At 47.9% G+C, this 24,943-nt stretch overlaps 1 protein-coding gene across 4 annotated transcripts in view; it reads right to left on the bottom strand.

Moving 5' to 3' along the window:
* INPP5B (inositol polyphosphate-5-phosphatase B) overlaps positions 1-24,943 on the bottom strand; it is a 957,269-nt gene that overhangs the window by 177,687 nt on the left and 754,639 nt on the right. For all 4 annotated transcript variants that reach the window (XM_085647875.1, XM_085647876.1, XM_085647878.1 and 1 more), the window contains one exon: positions 11,211-11,446. In XM_085647875.1, the coding sequence (XP_085504001.1) occupies positions 11,211-11,446 (236 nt within the window). The remainder of the gene's footprint in view (positions 1-11,210; positions 11,447-24,943) is intronic.

Here is a 24,943-nt window from a genome sequence, read left to right as displayed (position 1 = left end):
AGATCAATCCAAGTGCCACCAAAACTGAGAAAGGAAAAGTACCTCTACAGTACGCTGTCTGAATCTATTGGGCTGCTTTGCACTGCTCACGTTTTCAAGAACAAATTTCATTGTTTTCTAATTCATAGACAACAATTATTAAGATATGAAAATATAAGCAGTGAATTTGTAACTGAGTTTTGGTGATAGCATCTTTTGTTTGTGATGATCCACACATTGGATGCCTTTTTCAAACACCTTAGAACTTTTACCATGGTCCATCATTTCTAACTACTCCAGTCCATTTCCCCCACCCCTCTTCCCTCATCTCCTGTGTTGGTACTCTACAGCAGATCTCTGTATTTTAACCGAAGGGACCATATTTTAAAATATTTTTAAGGAAACCTCGGTCTTCAAATACATATTTCTCTGCCAATGTACACTAGTCCATGTTTGTGCGCCATTCTGGAAAAGGCAGGATTTCATATCTCCCCCATAGCTGAGTAATATCTCTTCAGGGCATCACCAATCCCATGTAGCCCAGTATTCTTTTATATCTCATTGCTTGGCTATCCCTCCATGTGCCTTTTATTTGTGTAATTTGCAAGACTAAATTTAGGAATGTGTCCAAAATATCCCAGAACTCCCTTAGTTTGGGGCACATCCATTTGGTGAGAAGGAGGAATCTTTTATCACCACCGACCTTCAGGCATCGGTGTGCAGTGGTTCGCCCTACTGTTTGTAGCACTGTTCTGCTTGGGTCCTCGGAACCCGCTCAACAGAGCCTCTCTAACCCAAACCAGAACGTTACCCCCTCCCTAGGGCCTATGTACACCTAAATAACCACATATATGTACCACCTAAGGACAGGGAATTCCTACTATATATACCAAGACCTACAAGTCACAGCCTCGCGGTCCCAAACGGACCCAGGACTTCCTGCCCAGACGGCAGCCACAGCCTCGCGGTCCCAAACGGACCCAGGACTTCCTGCCCAGACGGCAGCCACAGACTTCCTGCCCAGACGGCAGTCACAGACTTCCTGCCCAGACGGCAGTCACAGCCTCGCGGTCCCAAACGGACCCAGGACTTCCTGCCCAGACGGCAGCCACAGACTTCCTGCCCAGACGGCAGTCACAGCCTCGCGGTCCCAAACGGACCCAGGACTTCCTGCCCAGACGGCAGCCACAGCCTCGCGGTCCCAAACGGACCCAGGACTTCCTGCCCAGACGGCAGCCACAGCCTCGCGGTCCCAAACGGACCCAGGACTTCCTGCCCAGACGGCAGCCACAGCCTCGCGGTCCCAAACGGACCCAGGACTTCCTGCCCAGACGGCAGCCACAGCCTCGCGGTCCCAAACGGACCCAGGACTTCCTGCCCAGACGGCAGTCTTAGCACGAGTTCATCCTATAATTACCACGACATCAACAAGGGAATCAGTGTTACTATATATCAGATCACACAAAGACAGCTAGTTGAGCACAACTTGTTCCCCAGTTCGAAGGGCTCCTTTCCCCCTTATTCAGTTACCACTTACCTGACCAGGATTAACATCTATTCATGTCAAGTCACAGCTGACTAGAAGAATAGGTTACCCTCTTACACAAGAACACGTAGCACATATCGCTTTAATACTTTATTTAGTTATTACATGCACACTCACGGAACATAATACATATCACATAACCTGCAAAGAAAAGTGAAAGATTAAGTTGTACACTCTAATAGTAAGGGGTTGACATCACCTTGGTCGTATGTAGCCTGCACTCAATGGTCATCTAGGTTCCCTTCTCGTCTGCGCCTCGGCTTCGCCTGGAAGTCACACCTCCGCAATCACGGGTTTACTCCCGTCTCCCTCTCCGAGTCACTGGGACCTCTTCCTCATCGGCTACTCTCTTCTCTTTGGAATATCTATTTCTCGGTTTTTCTCCACCTCCAAGTTTGTCATCTGTCTTCCCTGGAATAAGTAGCAGCTTTACTACTAACGGCCAGGTGCCGCCTATGGACTAGAAGCAAGTGCCAGTATCTGCCTCAAACTTTTACTAATATAGACGTGCATTTCCTCATGGAAAATTCCAGCCCGTAACCTGCCGCCCACCAAATTCTTGTACCTCCCCGTGCCAAGGACACGTTCCCAGCCGGCCGGCCTGATGTAGTGTCTTCGGCATGAAGAAAAATACAATCCTTCGATAAGGGCCGGCCTGAACCGGTTCTCTCCAAGCGAATAACACCTCCTAACTAAAACACTGCCTATGACCTAGAAACATCTCAAGCTGCCGGAGCAGAAAGAAAGATGGAGTCTCTCCCGTTTGAGGCCTACCAGGCCTGCATTCAGCACGGCTCCATGAAATACCCTCACTACAGGACAGGTTATCCCTAATACTAACGAATCTATCCCCTAGGCTATATGTGCAAGCCCTGATCTATGGGGAAGAGCACAGAATCATGTCGAAGTGCCTAGTAAATAGGCTCCATTCACTACTCTAACCCTTAGACTTGAATGGAAAGAGACTGAAGTCACCTAAATCACCCTTCAACACAATAAGACCGGAAAAATCGAGCAGTACAAGCACCTTCCTAGAATACTATATTATGTGGAGTACTTTAGTCTGCACTAGCCGAAACCCAGCTCTAATGGCTACATCTCTTGGATGGTTGAGTGCTTCCTCCCACTTTGTGCAATCTAATTCCCTCACATCCCTATCCCATTGGGATTTTACTTTGAATAGCCTACTGGGGTGTTATTGAGTAAGATTTTACAGATCTTGGAGCCTGCTTTTGTGGCAGTGTCTCTGACAACACTCTGTGTTCCAAGTGATTGATTTTGAGTCTGATATTGGGGTACTCCTCGGAGCAAAGACCTTAAATGTACAGCAGAGCTGCATGTACCTAAAGGCACCTGTGGGTGCCAGATCATAAAGTGATCTTATTTGCTTCAACACTTTTCTGCCCCCATTTATCCTCCATTGTACACCCCATCAGTCACAGCCTTCGGTTGTCCCAGTTCCTTTGGTCTCTCACTTTACATTTGGGCCTGAAATTCACCCCACCCTCATTTCTCCATGATTGTCATCCACACTCACACCACAGCCCCTGTATATTTTGGTAGCTGCATGACCATAATTGCTGTATAGTGCAGCTGGACAGCCAGAGGTTCCTGTGGCACTTCTGTATACCTTAAGTGAAGGATTTTATTAAGAAGGCCCATTCACTTTATACGGACCTCACTGCATCGGTCCGGGTGGCTGCCACTGCTCGGCCCCCTTCCCCATTCGGAGGGGCACTAGGCAGGGTTGTCCGCTCTCCCCACTATTGTTCGCACTGGCTATTGAGCCCCTGGCTGCATGGGTCCGCCTGGACTCCGGCCTATTGGTCTGGCTGGTCTCTGGAGTGCTCAGATAGGATTGCGCTTTACGCCGCCGACGCCCTGTTTTTATGTCTGATCTATGGGTCGCAGAGCCCCGGGTGCTGCAGATTCTGCCGGTCTTCGGGAGACCTCCGGCCTCTACGCTAACCCGTCCAAATCTATTCTGTTTCCTATTTGTGGGGATCAGCGAAGATTGGGCCTCGCAGTTAATAGTGGCTGAGGCATGATTCCGGTACCTCGGGGTGTTTATTACGCGGTGCCCAACCGAAGCATGGTCACGAAATATCGCTCCGTTGCTGCCCACAGTTCGGGATGAGACGACGGTGTGGTTCCAACTCCCCCTCTCGTTATATGGTAGATCAGCTATTTTTAAAATGGTGTCTTTGCCTCGCCTGCTGTATAGGCTGCAAAATGACCCCTTTCCAATACCCCCGTCGTGGTTTCGGCAAGTCAATGCCTTACTAAATAGGTTTCTCTGGGGGGCGGAGGGGGGAGGGGTTCGGGTGGCACTCGCAACCTGTATCCAATCTACATTCTGTGGTGGGATAGCGGAGGCGGATGTTCGGGCATATTACTGGGCATCGCATCTCCTAGTGATAAACGACTAGTCGTATGGCTCACAGTCGGACCCAGCTTATGCTGTGGAACGACTCTTCATGGCCGAAACCCCGCTGCCCCACTTCTTGTATAGCTCCTCGTCTCTGATGGAACTTCCCCCGGCTTGTAGGACTGTCATCCAGATCTGGAGGCGAGTGGTCCGACAGATGGGATGGTGGGGCAAGCTAACCGGTGCTACACCTCTTTGGCGCGGCACACACCTCCGGCCAGTCGCGTCTTTGGTGGGTTTCCGTAGGTGGGACGACATTGGGATTTCCGTGTTGGGAGACATAATGCGGGGGTCCACACTCAAATCCTTTCAGCAGCTACAGGAAGATTTCGGGCTCCATAAAACACAAGTTCACAGATATCTGCAACTCAGACACGCCGTGTCCCCTTTAATAAGAGGCCTCACGAGCCTCCCGGAGTTCCACGTGCTTGAGAGCCGATTGCTCATGGGGGATCTTGGTACCCACAAGATTCGTCAAATTTATCAAACACTAACTACACACTCCACGACCACTATACACTGGACTCGGGAGGCGTGGGAAGCATATGTGCCCACATTGACTGATGATGACTGGGCAGAGGCACTGGCTAGTCCCCGGTACTCTGCGGTCTCAACCCGATATCGACTGATCCAGTTTAAATATCTTCACAGGATATATTTTACACGTTTACGCCTTTAAACGATGGGGGCTATTCGGTCCCCTATGTGCCTCCGTTGCGCTTCGGAGGAGGTGTTGTTTCTCCATACTGTGTGGAGTTGTGCAGCACTGCAACATTTCTGGTCGGGCATAAGGTCCTGTTTGGGCCAGGTGTTGGCATGGCACATTCCTGCAGACCCTCGATTGATTCTTCTACACAGTACAGAGGACATTGGGGGGAACAGATATAAAAGACATTTATTTTTTCTGGGGCTTACACTAGCTAAACGTGACATTGCACAACACTGAAAGGCAACATCCCCACTCAGTATAGGTCCCTGGAAGAAAGCAATGGATAGGTGCCTGTCCGCTGAAGTCGCAGTGTTTCAGGCTCGGGGATGTCCACAAAAACACAAGAAGATCTGGGCCAGATGGGCCACGTACCGTGGCATTGACCTGTCTCTCCTGGGTCCGGTGGTTTCTCGAGACCGAATAGATAGGCTGGTAGTGAGTAATTCACCGATATAGGGTAATGGTGTTGTGCAGGGGTAAAAGAGCAAGATTGCACTACGTTTGTATAATGTTGTATAAATGGTGTATGGTGCGTAGATGGGGGTGGAGGGAGGGTGGTTTGGGTCTGATGTTTTGCAGACCTCATTGGGGATGTTATTAGGTGCCTTGCAATTGTATACGGTATCTATACATGGTTCGATGCTCGCCGGGCTTCGCCCATTTGGTACCTTGAAAATCAATAAAATGTGTTGTTAAAAAAAATGAAGGCCCATTCATTTAAAACTACCAGAAACCTAGTTGTATTTTGGTGATCTGGGATTGCAGCACCACAATCATATACTTCCAAGGACAGTATGACAAAAGCAATCTTCTGTAGTCTTCTGAAAGACACACGGGGTGCACGGTCATGTTTGGTTTTTATGAAGAATTTCTCCAGTACCCAACATGGTCTTTCTGGAGCACAAAGAAGAATTTGGGTAGGAATATAATGTTTTATAACACCCACATGCTTTAAGCAACATGAGTAGAGCACCTGGAGGTGGGCTGCAAATGTCTGCACCAGTTCCACATCATCAGAAACTCAAGTTTCCAATTAGCTAACCCCCACAGCCTAATCCTCAATGTCTTATAAGTGCCTCCGAATAGTTATGTGCTGGACCCTAGCTTCATTTGTAAATAGTGAATGGAGTTGTCCATCTTGTATTTTAGTTTTTATACCCTTACTGAATCCCTGTCCTGTTCTTCTAGTTCTAGTATTTCCTCTTTCACCTCTTGTAGTGTTATATCCCTCTTGTTAGAAATTCTACCTTGGGAAATCTGAGTCACAGTCATATCACACCTGCTATAAGGCTAAGAGATAGTCAATTCTTGAGAAGGGGTTGCGTGCACTAGAATTATACAATTATTGTCTATCTCTCAGGTGGCTCTCACTCAACACATCCAAAATGTTGAATGTATTAGAGAATTTCATATTGCCCCCAATGATGGCTATACATTCTGCCCACTATAATTAATATGGTATTTAGTCTTTTTAAAGTTTTTTCCCTGTAATTCTGGTGGAAGAAACACTGATATTATGTTAATCCTTTCTCCCTTCCAGTCCCTACCAGACACACCTAATCACCCATGCAGGTCTGCCCAGGCAGAACAGACCAGGAATAGTGTGAATACCATACGCATGATGACTGCACTCCACTAGCATGTTGTAAGCCCTGTGTGAATTAGTGAGGTGTATCTTCTTTGGCTCAATATCTTATGAGAAGTGCCCCTAAGGCGGGCTCATGTAAGCGTGTTAAATCCGTGCTCTTACTGTGGAGTAGGCTCAACACTACTCCAAGCTTAAACTTGTCTCTTCAGTTTACATTCCATGACATGATCTAAACAAAACTCTTCTGTTTGTATGCCATAGCATATAGATTCGCCCACCTCTCCCTAGCCCAATAAATCTATTTATGCAAGTCCTCAACCAATTTCAGCCAAATGCACAACACAGGCTGTCGCTTCAAATTGTTGACATGGTTTTATATCCCAGATCCACTGTACAGTCCATGGGACCTCTCTGATCAACCCCAGTTGAATTATGGCCTTAATAAAAGCTATTCTCTTGTTTCTTTATGCCATGTCAGTCCTGGTCTTATACCCAAGAGACACTCTTCTATTGAGCAATGTAATGGTATAATACAGAATATGATACTTTATCTTCCCAGATGCACTGAACACCTATAGACATCTATTTAAGTGTATTAACTAGTACTTTGCATTAATGGAAACCTGTCTAAGTCAGTGTGTGCACAGCATTATTTTCTGTGAATATTCAAGATTTCCATATCAAGGTCAGCATAATATATTAAAGATATGCCTAAACAGGGCAAGGGTAATGTTAGCAGAAAGTTCAAATAATGTGGGTACTCTACCTCTAATCTCCTCTACGTGCAACAGTTGATGCAGGCGCTTTCTAAGCAATCACTAGGTACATCTGTTCATGGCAAGATGATTTCAGCTTTATCTTCCAACTCACTTGAGATCTTTCTTGCAAACTATCTGGCTATATAATCCAAGCTTTAAAGACTCAAAGATCCATCTCAGAGTCTTTTAAGAATTCCTCACTTTGGTTTAACCCTCCTCAGCCAGATAGAATGGAATAAAAACCTCCTATCAAATGAGGCATAAGGTTGCACCTTTTGACTTCATGTTATGACTATGATCGTACTCTCTTCAGTCAGCTTCCTGCAGGACTTTTCTCAAGTTCTTTTTACTACAGTTGGACAAATATATGCCTAAAACAGGACTTTCTTTGGAGCAACCTCCCCTGCTCTCCCACCCTATCCTAATATGGCTTCTAGTGGTATGGGTGCTTTATTAAAAAAAAAAGCAAAAACTTAAGTCAATAAAAAATAAGAATCTATGTAACACACCTAATCATACTGAAAGGTGAATCTATTGTTCATGCCCCTAGCTCTAGTAAGTGAGTCAGATGAAATTAATTCATCCTGTATGAACATATTCATTAAATTAGATATTATTAGATGAAGCAACTCCATATATACACCTTCCCTACCTGTGAGTTACCAAATCTGGACACTCAAATAACATAAAAACTAGGTAAATAGTTGTATATACCTCAATTAACGCTTCCCCACATCCTGCCCACATGCTGCATAGTGATGGTTCAAGCAGGGAGCCATATAGCCCCTACCCTGTATTATTGTGTGAGCAAGTAGACCCCAGACTCCCCTACCTGCCCAACCTCTAATCTTTTAAATGGAGTGGCTTGAGTATTTGAGATTAGCAGAAATATTTTGTAGCTCTATGGTCCAGAAACATATCATATTAGGCATCCCAAAACAGTCCCTTTACAGTCTTTGTTCAGTACTCTTCAGCACACTCTGGGCGTCATGCCAACTCTAACAAGGTCTTCCATAATGGGATCAATCTTTGGACCGAAAACTCAGCTGGCATAAGATATTTTGTGTTTTTACAACATTTAAATAGTTGGAAAGTCACAGTCATTTTTGCCAATCCTACTATGTCCAACATTGAGGAGGAAGTTTACTTATATAAACCAGCTTAACTAGTCAAACAGTTATGTATTTTAATCAGATTTTTTTCCAGGAGTACAGTTTCATCCCCCATTATTAAAAAACGCTCAATTTGAACACTGTGACATTCGGAATTTCAACTGAAAAAACTCAGACTAAGTCTAATGCACCTTAAAATTTGCAGTGGGTTGAAATGTACATACAGTGCTCAGAATAGGATGCATTGAACCTGCAGACTGCTTTAGAGTCACTTGGATATTGTCCGTGTACAGTACATGAGGCTCCATCAATGCACCATACTTCAAATGTTTGGTACAAACAATTACATTTCAAGCAAGAATAAAGTGGGGGAATCCCTGACAAGTGCTTCCTCCTAGGCTAACTTTGGAGGTAGTCTTTTAATGGTGCACACTGTATCTAAAGGGATATTATACAGTCCTCTTATCCAGATGATCAGTCCTTGCTAGAACCTAATTATTATCATTATCTTGAACAGCAAAATCCAACTCAATGAGCCACTTTTTTCCTCAACCTCATATTATTATAGAGTTTTTCTAGGCATCCGTCTTCCCCAAACCACATCAGATGGAGCTACTTAAGGACTGGATGGACATGTATAGGGACTATCTACTCCAACCTATCCAGCACTTTTACAATATGTATCAGTGTCACATTAATATTGACAACAGACAATATGAGGTGCATTTAGTGTTCTCTGCCTGGCTTTGGAAGAAAAGTTATTTGCTTTGGACTAAAGTCGTAAGGGCCAGACTCATCGAGGTGTGAAGCAACACTTTGCAAAGTCTTCTTAATAGAGCGTACTAACTGCGGGAAAAGAGCAACTGAAAATATCCAATAGAACGCCATTCAAATGCATCAGTACACTGGGGATTATCACTAGAAATCTCTTCAAAGGCGAACCTCACTTTGTGAAATTCAATTAGGGTACACAGATACACACGGTTGAGGTCTATGAACTCATTATTTTACCAGATTAGCATTACTGTCCTACAGATGAAGATCCGTTTTAGAATCCTCCTATTAACCTTTGACTTTCACCAGCTGATACCAGTTTTATTAATTATTTCGTGGCTGGTGAAAGATACATTTTCTTTTGTAAAGCTCTGTCAGGGTTAAGCTAGACATGTCTCACTACAAACTAATTCAGATTCCTATCAAACATTCTATAGAAAGCTTGTATTTTAACTCAAGTTTAACTTTCGAGGAGATCTATCCAGGACTAAATCATCAGACAATCTTACGTAAAGTGCTAGGCTACCAATGTTGCTGCCTATACAATGGAAAAGTACATTAATTGGTTACAGCCACGACACTCTGATACTAAGCATCTACTCTAATATTGTCTAACAGTATTTAGGTTTCTCTGGCCAATGAGGTTTAGGAGGAAAAGTATACATGTAGTCTTTTTAAATGAGGTGTGTCTCCTACAAAAGCTTTGCGTTTTAGGCATTGGACAATATGTTGCAATTTGATTAAGTTATTTGTCTCTAGCATTCACAAATACGCATTTCAAGTACATTGAAATATATTACTTACTATCTAAACGGTCATCATTGGGGAACCTGTGGTGGCACACCCCAGCACAAAGACATATCAAGTTATTTTATGCACCACCACTCACCTTCTTCCTCCTGACCTACACCCCACCCCTGTTCCTAACCCCAACACAGAAACTACACTAATAAAATATATATTTTTAAATAAACTCCAATAGGGCCATCCCAACTTCTGAAACTTGCTATTTAAGAGACAGAGGAGCCCCTTAGCAGCACGTTTTGAGGATGTCACTGATGAAAATAGGAAACTAATCCTACATACGCTGGCCATTTCCCACATGCCATCAAACAAAACTCCATCTTCCACTAGCAAAGACTGTAAAAAGTGACTGTCCCATCTTATTGAAAAACATACAACATATTGTCCCACTTCACTGGACTATTTAAATTAAAATTAAACCTAATCTGCTAAAATTCACTCTCCACCCTAGCTCCGACAGTCATCCCAGGCTGCCAACGTTGGATGTTGATCATCAGTAGCTGGGCCCCTGAGAGTGGAGCAAATTGCCCTTTTTCTCCTAGTCAAGCCATTACCTCCCATAGCCAAGGAAGATGCTGAAAATGTGTATACCCTAATTTAACTCCTACCATAGAGGATATAGTAAAGGCCAGGATTCTTTTTTTTCAGATCAGCTGGGCCATTCCACCTTCTTTACAGTGGACACAAAGTTCCTCTGAACACATGGCTGTTTCCAAAACAGATGGGTCGTAACCACAGTCAGATACATTTAGTAGAAATGCCATAGGGATTATCAAAGAAACAAACATAACTTTAACTTGTAATTCTAATTAAAACTTAAGCTGAGTAAAAGTGGTTACAATGGTCATTTGCGGTACAGAGTCCCTAACTAAACTTAGAATTTAGCTCATGTTTCTCCATACTTATCAGTCGGGTGTTTCTTTTGCTTTTGGGTTTTAACAGAAGTAGATTTTAGTTTAATAAAAATAGACATTTGTGTGTGCTCATAAATTAGGTGATCCCAACAGTGGTCCCTCTGGAGACTGATTGGTGGACAGCTCATCAAGAGGTATGAAGTGTTAGTGTATTTCTAGAACTAGGTGGTTGATAGCTTGATGGGATGTGGGGGGGCAGACATCTATGGGGACAGGATGGTTGGAAACTCACATTTGTAAAGGACTAGTGCACAAATTGAGAAGCTGAAAACCAGGTCACTCACAACTTTGTGGAGTTGGTGGTTAAAAGAGCAATGCAAAACAATTAAATTGAGGGGCATGTTTAAGATTCAACACTGACAGAGGATCTGCATTAAGTGTGAAGTTAAATAATATTTTGCAGGTGTATATTCTACTTATCCATTTTGATTTTAGGGTATTTTATATACGGTGCACAAAGATAAAGTTCTGTAAAGGTAGAAAGTCAGCCGAAAATTACATTATTTATCAGATATAATATTCCTGATAGAAATCTTTAAACTTCGTGATTTCTGCTCATTTTGCGAAAGAAAATTCGATACATGTGAAACTAACTCACCAGTTCTCGTATTTTTGTGGCTGGCATATCTCTGATAGGTTCTCTCATATAACACAATGTCTGTATGGAGGCCCCAAAACAACTAGGTAAGTAGTTTCCTGACACAGACAGGAAAAAGTCCTTCCCTCCATCAAGATGCAAAACCAAAATATCTTCAATCATATCTTGTCCTGAATTGAGCAGAGTAGCTGTCGACTTGTTAACAAACAACTCCAGTTCAATTACAATTTCAGAACCTGCAAAAACAATCAACAATGACACTATTAACAAAACGTCCTGCTGTTGGGAAGACGTAGAAGAAAAAGTACATGGGGGAGAAAAAAGTGATAGGAGAGAGAGGGATAGAGATAGAAAAAACGTGCTGTTGGATCAACACTCAAATGGATTATGTAAACACAATGCATGCTGGCCTGCAGGTTTAGCCACTGATATGCCTCCAAAGAGTGCAAAGCAAGCATCTCATTTGTGGGATAAAATATGAACCTATATGCTCTTTTCTTATATTATAACTCTTTGATTTCTCCATTCTAGACCTAAAATTGTTTTCAGAAGTATGAGTTTCACTTAGATGTACAAGTCCGGACCATCTCTGCTCAAAAAGATTTAAAATAAAAGTTACTTCCCTTCAGTTAATGCTTGTTCTAGTGGGTAGTCTACCTAACCACAGATTCCTACCTTTTGAATTCCTCAGATGCCATTCTGCATCTGGAAACCGTTCCAGCAATTTCGACAATGGTTGGAGCTATCTATGGAAAACCTCACCCTGCCTCAAGAAGAGGTAGCCCAAACCTGTGTATAAGCACCACCCCACCCTTCTGGAGCCTTCACAGATTGGGTTTAGGGGTCGCTACTGGGGGTCTCTTTGGCCCCGGGCCTCCCTTTCACTGCCTGGGCAGGTGGAACTGCCTGTTGTAGCCAAGGGGAGAGATGGACACCCCTGACCTGCACAGCAGACTCGCATTGATCAGTAAACTATGGCCACCAGAGGCGGCAAGGAGGGAGATGTTCCAGAGAATGGTGGCGAACCATCAAAGGCACTGGAGTCCATGAGTGCACAGATATTAGCAGCCATCCAACAGTCCTGCAGAATAAGATAGAAATGCTGTCGATGGAGATGAACCTCATTAGTACTAACCTGTGTAAGGTCAGCAAGAGATCCCTGCCAATGGAAAGGAGGTACCATGCCTGACAACCGAGGTGGTGGGCCTCAAAGTTACAACCCACTCAAACGCCTAACGTACCCTGTGCCTTGAAGACAAATTAGAGGACCTGGAGGGTGGATCTAGGTGGAGTAATCTCTGCATCGTCAGATTCCTGTTGGAGGGATCTCCTCCTGAACTCTTCCTGGAGCAGTGGATAGGGGCAGTACTGCAACCAGACAGATTCTCCCCTGTGTTTCTCATCGAGCAAGCACACAGAGCTCTGGCCGATGGCTCCCCTGGGTATTCCCTGCATGGCCATGATAGCAAAAATGTAAACTACAGGGACAGACATATAGACATACAATATTGCGAACAGTGCATATAAAGAGAGAACTGCTTTAAGGACAGAACCATACGTATCTTCCCATACGCAAAAGGTCCAGCAGTTGCATAAAACATTAACAGCAGCAAAACAAAAAATGAAAGCCATGGGTTTGAAATACCGGCTACTGTTCCCTGTCAAGCTCAATGTTCTGCATGAGGGAAGACACATTTATTTGCAATCCCAGAGGAGGCCTGGGAGCAGCTGGAACTTGAATGCACAACAGGAGAGGTGTCCACCACTGGACGAGCAGGGAGGCAGCATGGAAGTGGGAGACATGATGTACCATCTAATAATGGGCAGAGCAGCAGGAGCAATCCTGCTAACACCAGGGAACGTTTGGCGGTCAGAGATGATGGGACAATAGATATTCTATCATAAATGTCAGACGTGTTTTTGGGCACTCTGCCTGGCATGCAGTTGTCAAATCAATGGAACTGTGGGCACTGTCTGAAACCGGGCCTACCAGAGACATCTTGGGCAACTGACCAAATAGCTGGTCTGGCTTGCAGGCTGGAGACGGTTCTAATTGAGAGTATCCACTGTATGATAAGTAGCATCATAGCTGTGTTAACGAGCAAAGTGTTTAGATGAAGCTGTTGGGGAGTGTGAAGATCAAAATGTTTACTATGCCCATGTTCCACTTGTGGAATTACCTATTTCACAATATTGTTATTCACTTATATAGATGGCCTGTATAAGTCCAAGGGGCCTGCGACTGTAGCATTGGTCCCCCTCCTCCCCTCTTTTTTGTATCACTTGCCTTCCAGATCATTTACATTTTCTTAAGCACAAAGCCTACCATCACTGATCCCCCTTTTAAAACTGTTGCGCTGAATTTCTTAACCCTACCTGAGAGCTACTCAGAAGTGTGATATAAGTGAAACAGGTTGGTGTCTATAAAAGCTGCTAGCTGTTAAGAAGTCATTTAAATTGTCTGGATGGGGAGCTTATGTTTTAAAGGTAAATACTAAACAATCAGAAGTTAAGAAGAAATTGAGGTATACAAATGTTTCCACATTACTTTTTCGAATCCTTGCTTCACAGAACATATAACACTGAACAGGTAGTGAATCAGGGGAGGATTTCTCTCAAGGGTCTTATTCCTGAGTGGGTGGTGGGGTCTCCATAGTTGACCTTGTCATCTCCTGGCAATATCAAGCCCTTCCAAACATTGTGCACCACTGGGTTGTTGAGTTAACACCACTTGACGAACTACCGCCTCTGCTGGGGGCAACATGGGGAAGCACCAGTGATATGTTATGGAGGGTGTTTACCTGGTGGGAGGGGGGTTGGTTGGAGAGTCTATACTTATTTTGGTCACCACAAACACAATATACACATGCTCAATCAGACACAACACCATTTCTGTTTGACGGTGGCAAGCAGCGTTGCACCAGGGCTGTAACTGCGTACACACTGGAGTTGCACCCTCCCTCACTGCAAAATGGCAGACACAAGCAGAGGACTGCTTGTAGCCACATGGAACATCCAGGGGTTGAATGCCTACACCAAACAATGCCACATACAAACATACCTCAGGAGGCACAGCATTAGCATTCCCATGTTATCTGATAGATGAAGCAGTGATTAAACTAAAAAAGAGACAAGGGGCAGCCGTTCTCCTTCAAGTACTCGTCCTACAACCGGGGTGATGACCCGGATAGCACAAGGGGTGACTTTTCAGCATAGGCACTCCATGGCTAATGCAGAGGGTTGGTACTTATTATATGGATTGTCGAATAGTGAGGAGATCTGCCTGGTAAACACGTACGCCCCAATACAGACGAAAAGAGCTTCTTTGAATCAACATATTAACTAATTCTCTGCTCTATTGATCTTCTGTTGATTTGCATTGGGGGGGCGACTAATTGTGACTCGATTTGGGATTTATAAAGTGCACTATGCCATTAGGTATCAAAGAGCTACAAATAGAAAAGAAGCTGTCCACAAGAGGAGCACTTACGCAAGAGAATATAACCATGTCTTCTAATTCTAATGGAAGGCCATGTGGGGGGGTTCAGCTAGCAATGTGGATCGGCAATGTGTTCCACAATTTAGCAGCTGCTACTGAAAAGATGCAGCCACCCCAGCTCACCTTCCGAAACCTAGGAACAATCACCTTCCTCAGAGACGATCTCAGCTGAATTTTAGGCAAATACCATTGAAGTGCTAGCCCGAGGGGAAGCAGTCCCTGATGGTACAATGCCCAATGGTCTTAAACGGGGATATGGACAGGGACTCCCTAGACACCATATATAGCCAAGGATGACAGCTACACAGTCTGCGGTTATGGAGAACTTGGACTGCGTGGGTAATGCTTCCAATGGCCAAACAGTACCTGTGCCGCTCACTTACATATGATACCTATAGCCGACTAGACACATTTTGTCAGCTAGAAGATTGTCTCTCGGTCTACTGGATGCACAATATCTTAACTGGCTCCTTTCAGACCACTCCATACTAGCACTAAATTATCACGAAGAAGGCCACTGGAGACAAATGCTAACCTGAGATTAAATCCAGAAGCGCTTATGGACCTTGTATTCAAGTCTGAGATTGGGGCCAGCCTAGAGGGATATATTGCGACAAATTGAGAGTCCACTGCCAGCCAGGCAATAGAATGGGAAGCCCTGAAGGCAGCCCTCAGTGGCGGGTGCATGTCGAACAAGTTACTTACCTTCGGTAACGATGTATCTGTAAGAAACATTAGTTAGTTAGATTCCTCACCTTAGAATATTCCTAGGTGTCAGGCTGGATCCGGAAAGATTTTTCGTCAGCAATACCCCTTGCGCGTCGCTAGGCGTCGTCTGCGGCTCCGCGTCCGTCGTCGGCGTCGTGCGCAGGAATGACGTCGTCAGAGTACTTAGACGCCGCCCTTGCGCGCTGACGTCAGTTCTTGTACATAGCTTTCCGCGCCAGGAACGCAGAGCCATGCAAGAGACCGACACTGGTGCCAAAAAAGTCTAGGGCCCTGAAAAGGATAACCTTAACCCTAGATGTCGGTTCGCAGAACGGGGAGGATGGGTGGTTCGGTGAGGAATCTAACTAACTAATGTTTCTTACAGATACATCGTTACCAAAGGTAAGTAACTTGTTCATCTGAAAGAAACACGTTAGTTAGATTTCTCACCTTAGAATAGATACCCCAGCAATACCAACCCCTGTGGTGGGTCTGCAAACCAAGATCACACCAGAAAGTCCTGGAGAACAGAACGGCCAAAGAAGCCGTCTCTCCGGACTTGGCTGTCCAGGCAATAATGCTTGGCAAACGTGTGCAGCGAGGCCCACGTTGCTGCCTCACAGATGTCCTGCAAGGGGACTCCCCGACCCAAGGCAGTCGCCGCCGCCGTGGCCCGAGTGGAATGGGCCCTAAACCCAACAGGAGGTTCCTTTTTAGCTAAGGAGTAACAAGCTTTGATGCACAAAACGACCCACCGAGAGATGGTTCGCTTGTGTACCGCCCGCCCCTTCTTAGCGCCCACGTAGCCAACGAAGAGTTGGTCGTCCACCCGGAACTGTTTTGTGCGGTCCAGACAGAAGGAGAGCGCACGTTTTGGGTCCAGACGGTGGAGCCGCTCTTCCTCTTTCGAGGGATGCGGAGGCGGAAAGAAGGTGGGCAGCGTAACAGACTGCCCGATGTGAAAGGCAGTCACAACCTTAGGAAGGAAGGAAGGGCGAGTGCGGAGCACAACCTTGTCCGGATGAATAGAAAGGAAAGGAGGCTTAGAAGAGAGAGCCTGGAGCTCACTCACCCTTCTAGCAGAGGTGATGGCTACCAGGAAAGCAGTCTTAAGCGTCAAGAGACGAATAGGACAATTATGAAGTGGCTCAAAGGAAGCGCAAATCAGATACCTCCCAACACAGTTCGCCCCTTTGCATCCTGGTACATGCAGTTCAATTTAAATGCTTACTTGAAATTTTGCAGAGTGTCTCACCAAAGTTGGTGCAGGTTAGTGCTGTTAATCTCTAGACACATGTGTTTCTGGATTTCATCCTTCTTCAGTAGAGATAAAACGAAATTCTTCTGGGGTTTGCTGAGAAAGCTGCCACAATCCTCTCAGGTCTCTGTACCTCTCCCTGGCGCACAGGTGCCTCCCATGAGCTCGTCAGTCCAGTGGCTCAAGGGAGCCTTTGTGAAACAGAAGGGGGATGGGAGCACACTGCTACCTCCCAGCACAGTTCGCCCCTTTGCATCCTGGTACATGCAGTTCAATTTAAATGCTTACTTGAAATTTTGCAGAGTGTCTCACCAAAGTTGGTGCAGGTTAGTGCTGTTAATCTCTAGACACATGTGTTTCTGGATTTCATCCTTCTTCAGTAGAGATAAAAGGAAATTCTTCTGGGGTTTGCTGAGAAAGCTGCGACAATCCTCTCAGGCCTCTGTACCTCTCCCTGGCGCACAGGTGCCTCCCATGAGCTCGTCAGCCCAGTGGCTCAAGGGAGCCTTTTTGAAACAGAAGGGGGATGGGAGCACACTGCTACCTCCCAGCACAGGTCGCCCCTTTGCATCCTGGTACATGCAGTTCAATTTAAATGCTTACTTGAAATTTTGCAGAGTGTCTCACCAAAGTTGGTGCAGGTTAGTGCTGTTAATCTCTAGACACATGTGTTTCTGGATTTCATCCTTCTTCAGTAGAGATAAAACGAAATTCTTCCGGGGTTTGCTGAGAAAGCTGCCACAATCCTCTCAGGTCTCTGTACCTCTCCCTGGCGCACAGGTGCCTCCCATGAGCTCGTCAGTCCAGTGGCTCAAGGGAGCCTTTTTGAAACAGAAGGGGGATGGGAGCACACTGCTACCTCCCAGCACAGTTCGCCCCTTTGCATCCTGGTACATGCAGTTCAATTTAAATGCTTACTTGAAATTTTGCAGAGTGTCTCACCAAAGTTGGTGCAGGTTAGTGCTGTTAATCTCTAGACACATGTGTTTCTGGATTTCATCCTTCTTCAGTAGAGATAAAACTAAATTCTTCCGGGGTTTGCTGAGAAAGCTGCCACAATCCTCTCAGGTCTCTGTACCTCTCCCTGGCGCACAGGTGCCTCCCATGAGCTCGTCAGTCCAGTGGCTCAAGGGAGCCTTTTTGAAACAGAAGGGGGATGGGAGCACACTGCTACCTCCCAGCACAGTTCGCCCCTTTGCATCCTGGTACATGCAGTTCAATTTAAATGCTTACTTGAAATTTTGCAGAGTGTCTCACCAAAGTTGGTGCAGGTTAGTGCTGTTAATCTCTAGACACATGTGTTTCTGGATTTCATCCTTCTTCAGTAGAGAAAACTAAATTCTTCCGGGGTTTGCTGAGAAAGCTGCCACAATCCTCTCAGGTCTCTGTACCTCTCCCTGGCGCACAGGTGCCTCCCATGAGCTCGTCAGTCCAGTGGCTCAAGGGAGCCTTTTTGAAACAGAAGGGGGATGGGAGCACACTGCTACCTCCCAGCACAGTTCGCCCCTTTGCATCCTGGTACATGCAGTTCAATTTAAATGCTTACTTGAAATTTTGCAGAGTGTCTCACCAAAGTTGGTGCAGGTAAGTGCTGTTAATCTCTAGACACATGTGTTTCTGGATTTCATCCTTCTTCAGTAGAGATAAAACTAAATTCTTCTGGGGTTTGCTGAGAAAGCTGCCACAATCCTCTCAGGCCTCTGTACCTCTCCCTGGCGCACAGGTGCCTCCCATGAGCTCGTCAGCCCAGTGGCTCAAGGGAGCCTTTTTGAAACAGAAGGGGGATGGGAGCACACTGCTACCTCCCAGCACAGACCGCCCCTTTGCATCCTGGTACATGCAGTTCAATTTAAATGCTTACTTGAAATTTTTCAGAGTGTCTCACCAAAGTTGGTGCAGGTTAGTGCTGTTAATCTCTAGACACATGTGTTTCTGGATTTCATCCTTCTTCAGTAGAGATAAAATGAAATTCTTCTGGGGTTTGCTGAGAAAGCTGCCACAATCCTCTCAGGTCTCTGTACCTCCCCCTGGCGCACAGGTGCCTCCCATGAGCTCGTCAGCCCAGTGGCTCAAGGAAGCCTTTTTGAAACAGAAGGGGGATGGGAGCACACTGCTACCTCCCAGCATAGTTCGCCCCTTTGCATCCTGGTACATGCAGTTCAATTTAAATGCTTACTTGAAATTTTGCAGAGTGTCTCACCAAAGTTGGTGCAGGTTAGTGCTGTTAATCTCTAGACACATGTGTTTCTGGATTTCATCCTTCTTCAGTAGAGATAAAACGAAATTCTTCTGGGGTTTGCTGAGAAAGCTGCCACAATCCTCTCAGGTCTCTGTACCTCTCCCTGGCGCACAGGTGCCTCCCATGAGCTCGTCAGCCCAGTGGCTCAAGGGAGCCTTTTTGAAACAGAAGGGGGATGGGAGCACACTGCTACCTCCCAGCACAGTTCGCCCCTTTGCATCCTGGTACATGCAGTTCAATTTAAATGCTTACTTGAAATTTTGCAGAGTGTCTCACCAAAGTTGGTGCAGGTTAGTGCTGTTAATCTCTAGACACATGTGTTTCTGGATTTCATCCTTCTTCAGTAGAGATAAAACGAAATTCTTCCTGGGTTTGCTGAGAAAGCTGCCACAATCCTCTCAGGTCTCTGTACCTCTCCCTGGCGCACAGGTGCCTCCCCTGAGCTCGTCAGCCCAGTGGCTCAAGGGAGCCTTTTTGAAACAGAAGGGGGATGGGAGCACACTGCTACCTCCCAGCACAGTTCGCCCCTTTGCATCCTGGTACATGCAGTTCAATTTAAATGCTTACTTGAAATTTTGCAGAGTGTCTCACCAAAGTTGGTGCAGGTTAGTGCTGTTAATCTCTAGACACATGTGTTTCTGGATTTCATCCTTCTTCAGTAGAGATAAAATAAAATTCTTCTGGGGTTTGCTGAGAAAGCTGCCACAATCCTCTCAGGTCTCTGTACCTCTCCCTGGCGCACAGGTGCCTCCCATGAGCTCGTCAGCCCAGTGGCTCAAGGGAGCCTTTTTGAAACAGAAGGGGGATGGGAGCACACTGCTACCTCCCAGCACAGTTCGCCCCTTCGCCCACCGGTTCCACCCCCGGCGCCGTCTCCGGACGACGCCAGGGGTGGAACCGGCGCCGGCGCCGGCGGAGGAGGCGTTGTGAGGTCGACCGGCACCGACTGAGATCCAGGCCTGGATCCCACGGGGACCTGCGGAGTCGGAACCGAAGTCGACGACAGCGCCGGGGCCGGAGTCGCCGGCTCGCTAGGTCGCCCAGTCGAGCCCGCGGGGTCCAGAGGTGCGCCGGCAGACCTCGATGGCGGAGCCAGGCCCCTCATGGCCGAGAGGAAGGCACTGATCTCCGCCGGAGTCGCGTCAGTCCCAGGGACCGGTGGGTATGGGGACGGATGCGGCTCCTGCGGTTCCGACGGAGCCGCGGGGGTGGTACCACCCGGACCCTCGACCGAGTCGGGCGACCGGCGAGGGGAGTCCGAAGAGAGATGTCGCTTCTTGGACTTCTTAGCATGCTTCGACTTACCCAAAGACTTCGACCCCGACGAGCGGTGGTGGTGGCTGCGGCTCCGCGACCGGTCCTTCGACCTCCTCCTGGACCGGGACCGTGAACGGCGCGGAGCTGAGTGTCGGAGCTCGAGAAGCTTACGGGACCGCTCCCGCCTAGCCTTCGAGGTCAAGGCCTGGCAGTCAATGCACGACTCCGCATCATGGTCGGCCCCCAGGCAGTAATGGCACCGGCGGTGGTAGTCCGTCACCGACATCAGTCGATGACAGGAGTCACAGGCTTTAAACCTGGGCATCCTACCGGCCGGCACCAGTTCGAATCGAGTAGACAAAATAGTACAAAAAGTTTTAGTCAAAAAGAGACTAAAGGGGTAAGCTCTTCCCGGATCGGCGCTGTGTGGCGCGGAAAAAAGAAGAACTGACGTCAGCGCGCGAGGGCGGCGTCTAAGTACTCCGACGACGTCATTCCGGAACCGCAGACGACGCCTAGCGACGCGCAAGGGGTATTGCTGCCGAAAAATCTTTCCGGATCCAGCCAGACGCCTGGAGATATTCTAAGGTGAGGAATCTAACTAACGTGTTTCTTTCAGATAAACACTTACGGGATTAAACAACATCTAAAGCATACATTGACACAGCAAGAAATCTAATTGGGGCAACTGCAAATGAGCGAAACCACGAATGTGGGCTGGCCCTTACTCTACCTTAAGTAACAAATAGCTAGCACATGGGATACCCTAGACAAATACACTCTTAAGGACTATAGGCAGGCACTGCATAGGCCAGGAGACACGTTAAGCCGACTCTTAGCCTGGTTTCAACAAAGAGAAGAAAATAAGTTACTGACCTGTAACTACGGTTATCCAGGATTGGTATCTTCCATAGATTCACATGCCTGAATCATTTCCCGTCGTAAAGATGGGAGTCCCACAGTACCAAAATCAAGCAGTATTTAAATAATGCTATAGGCTATAATGGCCCAGGGCCATGCCTAACATATTTCAATCACTAGAGGGTCTCTGTTCCTAGAAAACAGCTGACCAGTCCGGTCGCTAGAAGGACAAGTGACAGCAACTCTGTCGAGGGGTGTAGGTTGGATAATATTAGTTTTTTTTTTAACAACAGATTTTTATTTGTCATTTGCACAATATACGCAGGGCTCTGTACCCCAGAGGCCACTGCAGCATCAAGTTACACAATAATAGGACCGGAAAGGACATTTTTGTTTTTTAAGAAAACAAAACAAACACATTCTTTGAACTTGAGTGTCATCTCGGATATCTACCCCCCGACTCCTCACCCCCCCCCCCCACCAAGTTGCGCAATTCCCACTGATGACCGCTCACCCGCCCACGCTCAAGGACCAATGAGAGTAATGAAAATGACGGCCAACCCGATCTAGTGGAGGACCATCCCACTCTGAGCACACACACACACCCCCGGCGGCCCCATCCCCCCCAGATATCAGACCCAGCCACTCTAGCCCTGCCCTTATCCCACTAGGAGATCTTCCGTTGCCGTTGGAGGCTCCAGCCACAGGCCCTGATAGTCCGCCCACCGCTTCCATATTTTATAATGCTTACGCGGACAGCCCCGGGCCACAAAGATGGGCTGTGTCAGCCCCATACAGAAGTCTAGGCCATTTTTCCAAGCGGCCACCGAGGGAGCCCGCTCATCCTTCCACATCCTGGCAATGTCACGTTTCGCCAATGTAAGGCCCAGCTACATAAGGTGCCGTTTATAGATATTGCCCCCGATGCCACCCATGACAGGCAGCAGTGCGAGCTGTGGCATACGCGGGAGCAACCACCCCAGGACCTCAGACAAACAAGAGAAGACCCCCCTCCAGAAGCGGTCCAGCGCCGAACAATGCCAGACTGTATGTAGGAATGTGGCCTCCGCCCCACCACACCTGAGGCATTCCGGGGAGGCAACCAAGCCCGCCCGATACAGTCGCACCCGAGTATAGTATACCCAGTGAAGGTACTTGAATTGGATGAGGCGGAGGCGCATCGCAATGGCCGCTCCATGAGGGGCGGCCAGGGCCTCCCTCCAATCCTCCTCCTCCAGCGTACCCACATCCTCCTCCCACACCCTCCGTAACTTGTCCAGAGGAGGCGCACTGTGGGTGACCAGGGACTGATATATCCGCGAGATCTTTTTGGTTGCGAGATCACCCATGAAGACTTTCGCCTCCAATGGGCTAAACTTGGGAATGTCAGCGAGACCCTCCAGGCTGGGGGAGAGCGCATGACGGAGCTGGAGGTACCGGTAGAACTGTGTCCGGGGCATGCCAAATTCTTCCTGCCCTGCAGATCCCGGAACGATTTAAGGGACCCATTTCTCATCATGTCGCCCAGGGTGGAAATGCCGATGTCATCCCATCTGCTAAACCCCTGCAGCTCCGCCAGCTCCGGCAGCCGTCCATTGTGCCACAAAGGGGTTTCCCCCGTCAGTGTATTCCACCACCCCATTCTCGTTAGGGACTGCCGCCAAATCTGGAAGACCACCCTGGACACCGGCGGCAGCGCATTCCGCAGCGTCGCTGAGTAGAGGATTGTGTGAAGAGTGTGACGCCCCATTAGGTGCCTCTCCAGCGCATAAGCCGGGTCCCCTCGGTCTCCATACCACCACTCGTTGAGGACCAACAGGTGCGATGCCTGATAGTACGAAAGCATATCTGAGGTCGCCAGCCCTCCACAGTAGGTGGAGAGAAAGCACGTGCGCAACGCCATCCGCACCGCCCCCTGCCCCCATAGAAACTGGACCAGCACCGAATTCACCAGTCGGAACCAGCGAGGCGCGATCGGGTACGGGTGATTCTGTAGTTGGTAGAGCAAGCGGGGGAGCGCAACCATCTTAAAGATTGCCGATCTACCATATATAGTCAGCGGCATACGGGACCAGGTCGTAACATCTGCACGGACGCGCTCCCACACCGGCGCCAAGTTCCGCTCCCACGATATCTCTGGCACCTCCGACAGGAAAACTCCCAGGTATTTAAGTCCTCCGTCAGCTACCTGCAGCACAGATGCCCACTCGTCCACCCCCACCAGAGTACCCAAGACCCACAGTGTGGACTTGCGGGGGTTCATATACAGCCCGGACGTTTCCCCGAAAATATGCATTATCTCCAGTATGCGTGGTCCCGACCTATCCAATACTGTTAAAAAGAATAGGACATCATCGGCATATAATGCTATCCTGTCCGATAGTCCAGGGGCCCACTCAAACCCCTTCAACTGTGCATCTATATGCACCCACGCCGCCAACGTCTCCATGGCGAGGGCGAATAAATAGGGCGACAGGGGGCACCCCTGTCTAGTACCCCGACGAATGGGGAAGCTGGACGAGAGCGCTCCCGCCACGCGGACCGAGGCTGTCAGTTCAGTATACAAGAGCATCACATACGACAGGAACCGAGGGCCGAGATTAATCCGGCGAAGGAGGGCAAACAAATAAACCCAGCTTAGGGAATCAAATGCCATGTCCATGTCCGCCAGTAAGAGCGCCGCCGGCTCCCCCGGCTTTCGAACCGCCGCCAGCGCTGCATGTGCCCGCCTTATGTTGTGTCGCGTCGCCCTATGAGGCATGAATACGGCCTGGTCTGGGTGGACCAAAGTCGAGATATGAGGCAGGAGGCGATTAGCTAGGGCCTTGGCCAAAACCTTGGTCTCGACATTTAGGAGAGAAATGGGGCGATATGAAGCATGTTGTTCCGGAGGCCGACCAGGCTTGTGGAACACCACCACCCCCGCATGTCGCCAGTCCTGTGGGAGCCGACCGGCCTCCGTGGCCTCCTCCACCGCCGCCCGATAGTAAGATGCTAGTTGCAAATTGTATCGACTATGAAACTCGCTTGGGAACCCATTGGGTCCCGGTGCCTTCCCCGAATTGAGCTCCCCTAGTGCCTTACTCAGTTCCTCCTCCGAGAGGAGGAGTTCCAACTGTTGGCGTGACTCGTCAGGCACTGCTCTGGGCGGGAGGTCCTCAATGAACTTGACCACCGTTGCCTCCAATAGGCATTCCTTAGGGGCGTATAAATCCGCATAGTAGGCGGCGAAACTCTCTGCTATGGTCATAGGGTCAATGATCGGCACTCCCTTCTCATCCAGCCACCCCCGGGAGGACCTGGGGAGAAAAAACACCCTGGCAGAGCCGATGCAGCATCTTGCTCGACTTGTCGCCTCATTGATAAATTCTGCTGCGCGTCGCAAGCCATACTTGGCGAGTCTCATCAATCAGGAGAGAGGCATAAGACTGCCGTGCCAGCAGTAGCTGTCGCACCTCCAGCCCGCCACCCGCCTCCCGGCTCCGACGCTCAAGCCCTTCCACCTCTGCCTCCGCCCTAACCAACTCATCTCGACGCTTTCTACGGGCCGCCACGCTCCATGCAATGTCCACCCCACGTAAAGTGGGCTTCAACGCCTCCCATAGTATTACTGCACTGGGGGCCGGCCCCGCGTTAGCGACAAAGTAATCCGCGATCGCCTCCCTCATACACCTCTCGTAGTCAGTGTTTTGCATGTTCCACACTGCTAGTCGCCAGCGAAATGGTTGCCGCCCCCTACCCAACTGCAACATCACGGATACCGGTGAGTGGTCCGACAGCCCCCTAGTAAGGATCTCTGCGGACATTACTCTCGTTGCGATCGCCCGGGGTACGAAAACATAATCCAACCGCGAGAAGGACTTGTGAACCGCGGAGAGGTATGTATATTCCCTCCGATCTCCATGTACATG

Source organism: Triturus cristatus, chromosome 3_2 (assembly GCF_964204655.1).
Source record: "Triturus cristatus chromosome 3_2, aTriCri1.1, whole genome shotgun sequence".
In the NCBI taxonomy this organism is placed as follows: Eukaryota; Metazoa; Chordata; class Amphibia; order Caudata; family Salamandridae; genus Triturus; species Triturus cristatus.
The sequence above is the reverse complement of the archived record's forward strand: the minus strand, read 5'-3'. Positions and strand labels throughout refer to the sequence as shown.